The sequence below is a fragment of the Leucoraja erinacea genome, chromosome 33 (assembly GCF_028641065.1).
Source record: "Leucoraja erinacea ecotype New England chromosome 33, Leri_hhj_1, whole genome shotgun sequence".
Lineage (NCBI taxonomy): Eukaryota > Metazoa > Chordata > Chondrichthyes > Rajiformes > Rajidae > Leucoraja > Leucoraja erinaceus.
The window spans coordinates 20185512-20198851 of NC_073409.1; the positions used below are offsets into that span (position 1 = coordinate 20185512).

General features: G+C 45.1%; 1 protein-coding gene across 3 annotated transcripts in view; it reads right to left on the minus strand.

Moving 5' to 3' along the window:
* The window catches only part of fanci (FA complementation group I), a 92005-nt gene that overhangs the window by 43623 nt on the left and 35042 nt on the right, over positions 1–13340 (minus strand). For all 3 annotated transcript variants that reach the window (XM_055661516.1, XM_055661517.1, XM_055661515.1), the window contains exons 19-21: positions 5210–5278; positions 2559–2660; positions 370–555 (exon numbers count right to left, since the gene is read on the minus strand). In XM_055661516.1, coding sequence (XP_055517491.1) covers positions 370–555; positions 2559–2660; positions 5210–5278 — 357 coding nt within the window. The remainder of the gene's footprint in view (positions 1–369; positions 556–2558; positions 2661–5209; positions 5279–13340) is intronic.

Sequence of the window (13340 nt, forward strand, 5' to 3'; positions counted from 1 at the left end):
TGTGACATTGAGTCAACAGGTCTACATTTTAAAAGAATGATTGATGATCTCAGTGAAATATACAAAATTCTGCAGGGATTTGATAGAAGAGATGGAAACAATATTTCATTTGACTGGGTGTCCAGAACCTGGAGTCACAGCTTCCAAATATGGGGTTATCCCTTCATGAGGCTGTTTCCATGCTATATCTCTAAATACATTAATAAAGTTGAACTTTTTCCCGGAAAAATATACAGAAGTGGTTATTTTAATATTTATTTACATAATGATACTAAGAAATAACCTAGCCCAAAGAGGTATCGCATAAACATCCTTTAAAGTAATGTAAAGATGAACTGTGAGATAAAGGTAAAACTTAAACATAATTACCAGTTCAAAGTCTTCCAGTTCACTTTTAATCATTCTTCGAGTTATTGAGTTCAATTGCTCCTCCAAATCACATTGAAAACTATCTTCATTGTCCTCCTCCTCCTCATCATCATTGCCTTTACTACCCTGTAATAAAGACTGTTTATACCAGGCCAAGCAGTTCTGAATACAGCTCAGAAGATGTGCCTGTGCCAGAAGAAAAACATAAGAATCGCATAATTTATAAAGCCACAAAAACTGAAGTAAATCATTTAAAAAGTCACAACAGAAGAAACTGAATGCATAGAGCTCCATAATCACAATTCAGAGTAAAATCCTAAATGATGTGAAATTATGAGCGAGTTTTCCTCATCTGTCCTGGTGTGGCCAGGAGCCTGGTTCTGACTAATAACATTCTTAGGAGATTGTATACATTAAAGTTGATACATAAATGCTGGATGATGCCGTGATTAGTTGCATAACCAATTTTTCAGTCCATCAGCAACACGCTATGAAAGTTTGTGATCCAGTCTCTGGTTTATGGCTCAAGAGCCCAATAAGGGAACCACAGACAACTCCACAGATGCTGGCTGATTTGGTAGATAAATAGAGATACAAAAGATGCTACAATCTCGAGCACAAAACAACATACTGAAGGAACTCAACCATGCCAGGCATCATTTGTTTGAAGAGGAGTCCCGTGCCATAATGTCATCTGTATGTCTCCCCCACAGATGCTGCCCAGCCTCCCGAGTTACTTTAGCGCTTTGTTCTTTGGGTGGATGAGTAGTTTGAGATGGATGTGCCAATTCCACTGCTTACATGAGCTCTCTGCATGTTCTTAATGCTTGGACACACGATTCTCAATACCATATCCAATGCTCCTTCTTTCCTTTGAGTATCACGGGCCAGAGGTTAACAGGGATCAAGTGGGGACGTTGTATTTCTTGAAGGAAGCTTTCAGCACGTGCTTGAACCTTTCTGGAGTTCGGAGGAGAGTTCCTGCTGTGGGAGTCCGACATTAGGCTTGCAGCAACATGTTAGGCCCTGCTCAGTGCAGTCAACTGGGAATAACCAGGGCCTCAGTGCTGGGGACCGTGGCCTGGGAGAAGACACTAAACGGTTTACTTGTTCTTCAAGTGAACGTGGAGGATTTTAAAGAGGTAGCATTGATGACATTGTTCTGGTGCCTTGAGATGCCTGCTGTGAACAGTCCAAGTTGTAAAAGCATAGAGCACGGCCGGCAGATAGGGCTAGCTCTCAGATAGGCACCATGATCAGTATGGGCAAGTTGAAATGAATAGCCTATTTCCATAAAATGACACAAAGTGCTGGCGTAACTGATTGGCGTGGACTTGGTGGGTCAAAGGGCCTGTTTCCTTGTTAGATCTTTCAATCAATTAAAACGTGTCATCCAGAAAACAGACATCTGTGCCACCAACAATACCCATCTATACTAGTCATATTTACATGCTGTTGAACCAAGTTCCTTCAAACCTTTCACATACCTACCCGAATATCTTATAAGTGTTATTGTACCTGCCTCACACAATTCCTTTGGCAGCTCGTTCCATATACATAGCATCTATTATACATAGCATCTATTTTCTGGAGAAGGAGGTGGTACATATATGGAATGGCATGCCAACCATTATTCCAGTGAGCAGATTGACGGATCGGGCATAGATCCAGAGGAGTTCTAAGTAGATTTGGCTCACATCCTCATCGGTTAAGAGTAGAATCAAGGAACCGTAGAAGATTAAGAAAGAACTGCAGATGCTGGAAAAATCAAACGTAGACAAAAATGCTGGTGAAACTCACTGGGTCAGGCAGCATCCAAGGAGCGAAGGAATAGGTGACATTTCGGGTCGAGACCCTTCTTCAGACTCGAGATCCTTCTTCAAAGAAGAGTCTCGACCCGAAGCGTCACCTATTCGTTCGTTCCATAGATGCTGCCTCACCCGCTGAGTTTTTCCAGCATTTTTGTCTAAGAAACTGCAGATGCTCGTTTACAAAAGAAGGGACCCTTCTTCAGACTGAAGTAGGGTCCCAACCTGAAACGCCGCCTTTCCATGTTCCACTGAGATGCTGCCTGACACGCTGAGTTACTCCAGCGCTCTGTGTCTTCTCATAGACGTTAACCTCACATAGGGCACAATATCTGTTGATCTAAATTTCAGGGTTCAAACAGGAGGAAATGATGTGATTACCAGTGGTTCTTGGAGGTAGATCTGACCTCCCTGAGTGGTGATGCAACTCTCTAGCTTGAGCGGAGGAAGCAGGTCTTCTTCCAGTTCATAGTATCGGTTCAGCTAAGGGATGATCAAAAAGGCAACATTACAGCAATAAATGGAGACAGAAAGAAATGCACAGGCTGGTTTACAAAAGAAGACACAAAGTGCTGGAATAGCTCAGTGGTCAGGCAGCATCTTTGGAGAACACGAATAGGTGACGTTTCAGATCGGGACTCTTCTTCAGACTGGAAAAATAATAATGGGAATGGGAAAGGAAAAATAAGTAACAGTTGTGCAACAGTCTGAAGAAGAGTCTTGACCCAAATCCATGATCTTCAGGGATTCTGCTTGACCCGCTGAATTATCCCAGCACTTGGTATCCTTTTTTTTAAAACCAATAATAAATGTTTAATTTTAGTTAGAAATGTGGTAATGATCAAATTCTCTCAGTCTATCCCATCTAAGATCAGCAGTCCTGTAATCAGCAATCAAAGCAAATGTTGAAAGACTCAACTTCTCCAGCCTGTGTGGATAAATATAGAACAGTTTTGACAATATTCACACCAAAAACGAGTGGGCATTGGAGAAATAAATCGCATTTGTGCAATAGCTGGTGCTTTTTTTTTGTATAGTGGTAATATGTAGAGCCTTTAATGACATTAAATCAGATAACACCTAAATGGAGAGAGCTAACTGAAAAAGTGTCGGAGTTTTGGTTTATACATAACCCATGTCTAATTTTGCACTTTTTTGTGCATATTTTGGACACATTAGTGCAGTTCTGTTCATCCCAGTAGAATTATGTGCGGTTCTGGTCGTCCCATTACAGGAAGGATGTGGAGACTTGAGAGAGTGTAAAGAAGGTTTAGCAGAATGCCAGAAAAAGAGACAAAGTGTTGGAGTAACTCAGGGGTTCAGGCAGTATCTCTGTCATTTTGTGTATGAGTTACTCCAGCACTTTGTCTTTTTTTGTAAACCAGCATCTGCAGTTCCTTGTGTCCACATTTAGCAGAATGCTGCCTGGATTAGTGGGTATGATTTATGAGCAGAGGTTGGACAGACATGAATCGGTTTCTCTGGAGCATCAGTGGCTGAGGAGACATATATATTCTGAGAAGCATTTGTAGAGTAAGACAGTCAGGATGAAATGTCTAAGGCTGGAGGGCATAGATTTAAGGCCTGTTGAAAAGAAATGTGTGGGCCAAGGTTTTTATTACACACAGAGCAGTGTGTGCCTGGAATGTGCGGCCAGGATTGATTATAGAGGCATAAACGATAGTGCCATTTAAAAGGCTTTTGGATAGGCATATGGATATGCAGGGGATGGAGGGATATGGATCATGTGCAGTCAGAGGAGATTGATTTACCTTGGCATCATGTTCGGTAAGGATATAATGGGCCGAGGAGCCTGTTCCTCTGCTGTTCTATGTGTTAGTGCAGAATATCTTTCTGATAATGGGTGTCTAATCTGGAAAGTGAATCAACCCTCAGCACCAATATTTCTCCTCTTGATTACAAGATCCAAACATAATTATTATAAACAAGTGTCTTGGTTCTCAAACGTGCAAGTAAACACTGGCACAAGGCTGTGATAAGCACAGATTTGTTTTGAGAATTCATCTTGACACATCCCCTGTAATAGATAACCAAGGACAGCACTAGCCAGATTTATACTGTAAGATTAGGAAGAGGGGAATGTTAATTTAATTGATGGCTGGCAATGTTAAAGAGTGTGTAGAAGTCCATGGAATTCAATTACACAAATGTTTAAAAGATGGCAATACAAGCTGATCAGTTAATAAATCATGCAAAATTCATGCAGTTACTTATAAAAGCATAGGATATAAAACCAAGTATATTACATTAAACTGTAAAAAAAAATTAAATGACAGTTTATGCCTTCAAAACGGTGACAAAAGAAGCTGCAGATGGTGGAATCTTGAGCAAAAAACAGTGCTGGAGGAACTCAGTGGGACACGCTGCATCTGTGGAGTGAATAGATAAATGACTTTTCGGGTCAGGACACTTCAGATTGATTATTAATTCCAGTTATGCCATAGTTTCGGATGCCATACAGTAGAAAGTATGTTTCTTCCAATGCTGTGATTTTACCAGAAGTATACCAGCAATTAAAGATTTTGAACAACTGCAGAAATTGGGATTTCATTCTCAATATGAACAGAGATAATATAAATGTTTTAGTACTCTTTCAAAAGTCAGTAGTGAAATATCACAGATAATTGAGAAACAAACCAGCCAAAGAAGAGAATTATTTAAAAATCACAATAAGCAGACACGAGCAAAAATACATCGACACAACCAGCAGTCTCTAAAGCAACATTCAAGACCTAACAGTACATGTACGGAAAAAGGAAAAAAGAAAATCACCTGCTGTGGGAATTGAGCAAAGGAGTGGAGCTACAGTACATGGATAATTCTCTTTAAGGATTTGCCCTTTTCCAGATGATTTAATGGCCTTCCAGTATTTGGTTCAAAAGCAACAAAGTGCAAGGAGGCTGGCTACTACTGCGGTATGGAATTATCTATGTGACAGGGGCACTGAAGGGAAGAATATATATTAGCCTGGGTAGTAAACCAGTGCTGATCTTTAATTATCTTGCACTCACCTGTGAAAGAAGGGTTTGTAGGATGGTATTTGCCAGCTGTGAATTTCGTCGTAGAACATCAAATAAACCCTAATTACAAAAATAAAAGAAAGACTAATATTCAAGAAGAAACAATTAAACAAATTATCAAGGAGCATCTCTTTTAACAGATTTAATGAGAGGAAGAAATGATGGGAATAGTTAAGCCACACAGCATATTAACAATTTAGCAAGTAAATCCAACACTTGCAAAGGACCCTACAGACAATCCTATGGGGTTCCCTTTCAAATGATTAGTTTTATTATTAAAACACACAGTACATGCTATATTACCAGGATAAGCGTTCAGCTAAGAAAACCAAGCCCAATGCCAAAGTAGTAATTATACTACCTATACACACTTATGCCATAGGACAATAACTAACTTCATATTCAGTAATAAGTTATCCACAAGTTAACAAGCTAAATATTCAACCATGAAACTCAATTTCCATGCCACGCGGGAATCTAAAATGACTTTACACAGATAAACTATGGGACAACAAAAACTAGGCATGTAGATGTCAGTACATCATTGGGGTTATCGTGGGCACCTCCCTTCACTGGCATTTCATTGAGTTAGGCCCACAACGCCTCAGGAGCGTTCCCGTGAGCAGTTATGCTAACATTTAAACCCATGTATACATCAACAATTACAACTCCATTTCGCCAATGCAGCCATATAGCACACACCATCAACAACTCCGCCATTCTTCATGTCATCTGTAAAATTACTATCCATATTAAAATTACTACACATCCAAGACATTTACGTACATTACAAACAGCAAGGGCCCCAGCACCTACTCCATGGAACACCATTAGTCACAAAATCACTAAAACCCCCACGATTACTGTCAGTTTTAGATATGATTTACTAACTTGCCATGGATCAATCAATCAATCAGTTTTAATCGTTACATTGCATGTAAAGTGCAAGTGAAATGAATTTGTCAGCAGCTGTACAATGATAAAGAACACACAAACACAAAAAAAATTTAACACAAACACATAAGGCACATAAATTGGCCAGTCCTCCTCCATTTCCCCCACGGTCGGGACCTCAACCCTCCGCAGCCATCGCTGCGGGCGTCCAGATGGTAAAAGGACAAGGTAAAAGTCAAGGTAAGTCCAGGATCGGCTCTTCCCCACCGGAGACCGCGGCTTCAGGCTGGTGCAGGCCACAGGCCGGCGGTCGAAGATTTAAAGTTCGCGCCGCAGCCAGAAGCACCGCAGACTGCAGGGCCGACAGATGAAGCTCCCCTCCAGGGATCCCCGGCGATGGTAAGTCGCCACCGCGCCCACGGTAGAAGTTGGCCGCGGGCCGGCGGTGGAAGCTTCTTCTACTCCCCGGGTCCCCAACGTGAGATCCCGGGCTGTAGACACCACGCCATCTGGAGCTGTGCAGACCGCGGCTTCAGGCTGCCGTGCCGTGGGCCAGCGAAAAGGAGCACACCCCTCTGGCGAGCCCCAGCGAGGGCTTGCCCGCTCAACAGAGAATCTGCGCTGCGCCCGCCGCTGAAGCCCCAGGCGCGTCTCCGGGAAAGGCCGCACCGATCCTTGTTGTTAGGCCACGGGGGAGGCGACCTGGAAAAAGTCGCCTCTCCGTGGAGGAGGCGACCAAAGCCATTTCCCCCTCACCCATCCACACCACCCCCACACAAAACGCACAGAGGAACATTTAAAACACACATTAAAACATACTAAAAACACAAAAAAAGTAGAAAAAAAACGGACATGCAGCTGACAGGGCGCCGACTTGCAACACCCCCACTGACTGTTCGATTCCATGGCTCCTAACCTTCCATGTGGGATCTTGTCCAAGGGTGGTCTTGAGCTGCTTGGGATTTCTTGCAGCTCCACTCATCATTTGGACAGCGCAGTGGTTCAGCGGTTAAGTTATTGCCTTTGAGCACCAAAGACCTGGATTCGATCAGGCGACAGGTGCTGTCTGAACGGAATTTTGCACGTTCTCCCTGTGACTGGATTTTCTCCAGGTCCTCCGGTTTCCTCCCACATTCCCAAGACGTGCGGGTTTGTAGGTTAATTGGCTTCTGTAAATTGCCCCGTGTGTGGGATAGAACGTGTATGGGCGATTGTTGGTCGGTGCGGACTTGGAAGGCCGAAGGGCCTGTTTTCACGCTGTATCTCTAAACTAAACTAATCCAGGCCGGTGGACACTAGTCCATTGCATCCATCATTCGTGCCTTGTAGAAGGTAGAGATACTTGGGAGGTTTCAGGAGAGGAGTCACTTGCCACGGATACTTAGCCTCTGATCTACTCTTGAAGCACCCGCTGAGTTTCTCCAGCATTTTTGTGTACCTGCTCTTGAAGCATGTAACTGGTCCAGTTCGAATGATACTGAATAGTGCTACACAGAGGTTGGGAGATTTCTTGGTAAAAATAACAATGTTAAGAGTAGAAGTGGATAGACTCTATCTTTTGGAGATGGTCAATACCTGACACTTTTGTACCATGAAAGCTACTTGCCATGTATCAGTCTTGAATGTTATCATGGGCTTGCTGCATGGACCGCTTCAGTTGTGCTGAGTTGCCGAAAATAGAACTGAAAATCGTGCGATCAGTAATGAGGAACTCCAACTGAGACGTTCTGGTGTTACAATGATTGACCACTACAACCATCTTTCTTTGTGAATCTATAGTTTCAATCATTGGAGTGTTTTCCCTTTGATGTCAAAGCTTCTTGCTCTCAGATCACCTCTGGAATTCAGCTCTTTGAATTCAGCTGATTTAGATCATTTAGATGGAATATTTTTGTGGAACATTTATGTTAGGTATGTGATATGATTAGCATATGTGATGTCTTGTGCAAGTACGCATGCGCACAGGAGACTCAAGGTGGCGTCCTGGAATAAAGAAGCTTGTTAGGGTACTCCCGTGTCCGAGTATTATTTTAAGTATGCAGTGGATGTTGTCTATATGGACTTTAGTAAGGCCTTTGACAAGGTTCCTCATGGAAGGTTGGTTAAGAAGGTTCAACTGTTGGGTATAAATGCAGGAATAGCAAGATGGATTCAACAGTGGCTGAATGGGAGAAGCCAGAGGGTAATGGTGGATGGCTGTTTATCGGGTTGGAGGCAGGTGACTAGTGGGGACCCTCTGTGTTGGGTCCTTTGTTGTTTGTCATGTACATCAATGATCTGGATGAAGGTGTGGTAAATTGGATTAGTAAGTATGCAGATGATACCAAGATAGGGGGTGGTGTGGATAATGAAGAGGATTTCCAAAGTCTAGAGTGATTTAGGCCATTTGGAAGAATGGGCTGAAAGATGGCAGATGGAGTTTAATGCTGATACATGTGAGGTGCTACACCTTGGCAGGACAAATCAAAATAGGACGTACATGGTAAATGGTAGGGAATTGAAGAATACAGTTGAACAGAGGGATCTGGGTATAACCGTGCATAGTTCCTTGAAGATGGAATCTCATATAGATAGGGTGGTAAAGAAAGCTTTTGGTATGCTAGCCTTTATAAATCAGAGCATTGAGTATAGAAGCTGGGATGTAATGTTAAAATTGTACAAGGCATTGGTGAGACCAAATCTGGAGTATGGTGTACAATTTTGGTCGCCCAATTATAGGAAGGATGTCAACAAAATAGAGAGAGTACAGAGGAGATTTACTAGAATGTTGCCTGGGTTTCAACAACTAAGTTACAGAGATAGGTTGAATAAGTTAGGTCTTTATTCTGTGGAGCGCAGAAGGTTAAGGGGGGACCTGATAGAGGTCTTTAAAATGATGAGAGGGATAGACAGAGTTGATGTGGACAAGCTTTTCCCTTTGAGAATAGGGAAGATTCAAACAAGAGGACATGACTTCAGAATTAAGGGACAGAAGTTTAGGAGTAATATGAGGGGGAACTTCTTTACGCAGAGTGGTGGCGGTGTGGAATGAGCTCCCAGTGGAAGTGGTGGAGGCAGGTTCATTGGTATCATTTAAAAATAAATTGGATAGGCATATGGATGAGAAGGGTATGGAGGGTTATGGTACGAGTGCAGGCAGGTGGGACTAAGGTGAAAAAAATTTGTTCGGCATGGACTTGTAGGGCCGAGATGGCCTGTTTCCGTGCTGTAATTGTTATATGGTTATATGGTATGTTCCAAGCACCCAAATACACAACAACTGGCGACGAGGATAAAAGAACAGAAAAGATAAGAACAAGGACAGCCAAGAAAAACGAAAACAAGTTAAATTAGAGGTTGTATTTGGAAACAAAGTGGAACTGCACAAAGCAAAAAGATGTGGCGCCAAATGGTTTTGAATTGGCTCCAAAGAAAAAAAAGGTTGGAACAGGAAGCAAGAGCGCAAGGAAGACAAGCGGGAAGGTAAGGGCCACCGAGCGCAGCTGGAAGCTATGAGCGAAGGTGTCAACTTCCCTGGAACGTTTTCCACGGCTGTGCAACCCACAGCCAGGACAAGCAGCAGCCACAGACGTCGGGTGAGGGCCTAGTACCGTGTAGGCCACGGACAGGTCCAGAGAAGCCACCGACGAAAGCCGAGTCTTCAGCCCGGCCGAGAGCAGTCAGCCTGGTGGGGGGAGAAAGCCCGGTCGCGCGAGAAACGGCCGAGCGCCGAGAAAGCACGGTCGCAAGAGATGGCCGAGCGTGGAAAGCCCGAATGAAGAGTGGGTCCGCGCGAGAGAACCAGGACACAGCACTCAAGGTCACAGCACTAGGGCCGAGTGGCAAAGCCGACCGCGAGAGAGATGCAGACCCGGCCGAATGAGAGAGCCGACCACAAGAGAGAAGCGGCCCTGGCCCTGCGTGAGAAGCGGGACACAGCGCTTACCCAGCCCCCGACGTGTCCAAGTGTTATTTTAAGTCTGTTCCAAGCACCCAAGTACACAACAATTTACTTTGAATATAGTGTAGCAAAGTGTGGAGTCATGCATTTTGGTAATAGGAATAAAAGCATAGATTGTTTTCTAAATGGGGAGAGAATCCAGAAATCGGAGGTGCAAAGGGAGATGGGAGTGCTGGTGCAGGATTCCCAAAAGGTTAATCTGCAAGTTGCATCGGTAGTAAAGTAAGCAAATGCAGTGCTAGCATGTATTTCGAGAGGGCTTATATACAAAAACAAGGATGAATGCTGAGGCTCAATAAGGTGCTGGTCAGGCCGCATTTGGAATATTGTGAGCAATTTTGGGCACCATACCTGAGGATGGGTGTGCTGGCTCTGGAGAGGGTCCAGAGGAGGTTTACAAGAATAATCCCAGGAATGAGTAGACTAACATATAATGAGCGTTTGGCCGCCAGGGCTCAGAAGAATGAGGGGGAACCTCATTGAAACGTGCAGATTAGTGAAAGGCTTGGATATAGTGGAAGTGGAGAGGATATTTCCACTAGTGGGAAAGTCTAGGACTAGAGGTCACAGCCTCAGAATTAAAAGACGTTCTCTAAGGAAGGAGATGAGGAGGAATTTCTTTAGTCAGAAGGTGGTGAATCTGTGGAATTCATTGCCACAGAAGGCTGTGGAGGCAAAGTCAGTGGATATATTTAACTAGACTAAGTGGGAACCGTTGGGTCCCAGCATCACACGGGAGTGCTGGTCACCAACGCAATATTCCACCTCTCCACCAATTCCAATATTGCTCGCCAGTGGGCGAGGCAAACAATTAGGCAGCAGCCACCCGACAACCAAAATTCATTCTGCGAACACAAACTTGTTTAAAAGGCGAGGCAAACAATTGGGCAGCAGCCACCCGACAACCAAAATTCATTTTGTGAACACAAACTTGTTTAAAAGGCGATGACAGACGTCTGGACTGACATCGTCAACCTGTCACTTGCCCAAGCAGTTGTCCCCACGTGCCTTAAAACCACCTCCATTGTGCCGGTGCCAAAACACTCCATTGCGGCAAGCCTCAACGACTTCCGCCCAGTTGCATTTACCCCCATCATCACCAAGTGCTTCGAGAGGCTAGTCCTGGCACATCTCAAAGGCTGCCTACCGCCCTACATTGGATTCCTATCAGTTCGCCTACCGCAAGAACAGGAGTACGGAGGATGCCATCTCAACGGCACTTCACTCCGCCCTCTCCCACATCGACAACAGAGACACTTACGTAAAAATGCTGTTAATCGATTATAGCTCAGCGTTCAACACCATTAAACCCTCTAAACTGATCACCAAACTTGGTGACCTGAGCATCGACCCCTCCCTCTGCAACTGGATATTGGACTTTCTATCCAACAGACCCCAGTCTGTTAGGTTAGACAAGCACACCTCTTCAACCCTCACCATGAACACCGGCGTTCCACAGGGCTGTGTGCTGAGCCCCCTCCTCTATTCCCTCTTCACCTATGACTGCACACCTGTACATGGTACTAACACCATCATCAAGTATGCAGATGATACAAGGGTGATTGGCCTCATCAGCAACAACGATGAGTCGGCCTACAGGGAGGAGGTCCAGCTCCTAGCAGCAATGCGTGCTGACAACAACCTGGCCCTCAACTCCAAGAAGACCAAGGAGCTCATTGTAGACTTCAGAAAGTCTAGAGGCGGCACGCACACCCCCATCCACATTAACGGGACGGAGGTGGAACGTGTTTCCAGCTTCAGGTTTCTGGGGGTCAACATCTCCGATGACCTCTCTTGGACCCACAATACCTTAACTCTGGTCAAGAAGGCTCACCAGCGTCTCTTCTTCCTGAGGAGACTAAAGAAGGTCCATCTGTCTCCTCAGATTCTGGTGAATTTCTACCGCTGCACCATCGAGAGCATCCTTACCAACTGTATCACAGTATAGTATGGCAACTGCTCTGTCTCCAACCGGAAAGCACTGGAGAGGGTGGTGAAAATTGCCCAACGCATCCCCGGTTCCTCACTCCCCTCCATTGAGTCTGTCCAAAGCAAGCGATGTCTGCGAAGGGCGCTCAGCATCGTCAAGGACTGCTCTCACCCCAACCACAGATTGTTTATCCTCCTACCATCCGGGAGGCGCTACAGGTCTCTCCGTTGCTGGACCAGCAGGTCCAGGAACAGCTTCTTCCCTGCGGCTGTTACATTACTCAACACTGTACCTCGGTGATTTCCAATCCCACCGCCCGCCCCCCCCCCCCCCCCCCCTCCCCCCCATACCCCCCCCCCCCCCACCCCCCCCCCCCCCCCCCCCCCCCCCCCCCCCCCCCCCCCCATGAGTCCCCCCCCAGCCCCCCACCCCCCCCAACACCCCCCCTCATATTCTATGTCGCTCTTCTAGGGAGATTCTAACTGCATTTCGTTGTCTCTGTACTGTACACTGCACAATGACAATAAAGTTTGAATCTGAATCTGAACTAAAATTCATTTTGTGAACACAAACTTGTTAAAAAGGCGAGGCAAACAATTGGGCAGCAGCCACTTTACAGCCGCATCGAGGGGACTCACCGTGGAGTAGATGGGCGTTCAGTGTTATTCGCAGCTCAGGTAGCCGTGACCCTCTCGCTTCCTGGGTCTGGCAGAGAATGTGAGGGATTACACTTCCGGGTTTTATAGTCCCTCCCCCCTGTCGCCAGCGGGGGCAGCAGAGAGAATGGGGATTTTTTTTTTTAAACATGAATATCTCTCTGATTTTTCATCAATGGGAAAAATCCTCTGATCCCGGAAGGCGGAGGGGGGCTCTGAGCGAGGTGACCAAAAATGACGGCCGTAGGTGGCGGCGTTCTCTCGGAAATCACACCAAAGCGAGCCAAAAGCGGTCAAGATCAGACTTTTAGTAATATAGATAGATAGATTCTTGATTAGTACGGGTGTCAGAGGTTATGGGAAGAAGGCAGGAGAATGGGGTTAGGAGGGAGATAGATCAGCCATGGTTGAAAGGCAGAGTAGATTTGATGGGCCAAATGGCCTAATTCTACTCCTATGTTTGGAGTCAAGGAATCCTGTCAAAATGCAAATGCGAGCAAGTGCCACTTGATGGCACTGTCAATGATATCTGCCAATACTGGAGTTGATCGATTTGGCTGCAATTCTATGGGTTGGATTTATCTTGCCTTTGGAGAAATGTTCTCACATGTAGAGGCAAGTAGTGTAGTTATACTGGAATAGCTTGTATGATGAATAATTAGTTCTGGAGTGTAGGTCTTCAGTTCCACAGCTGGGATGTTG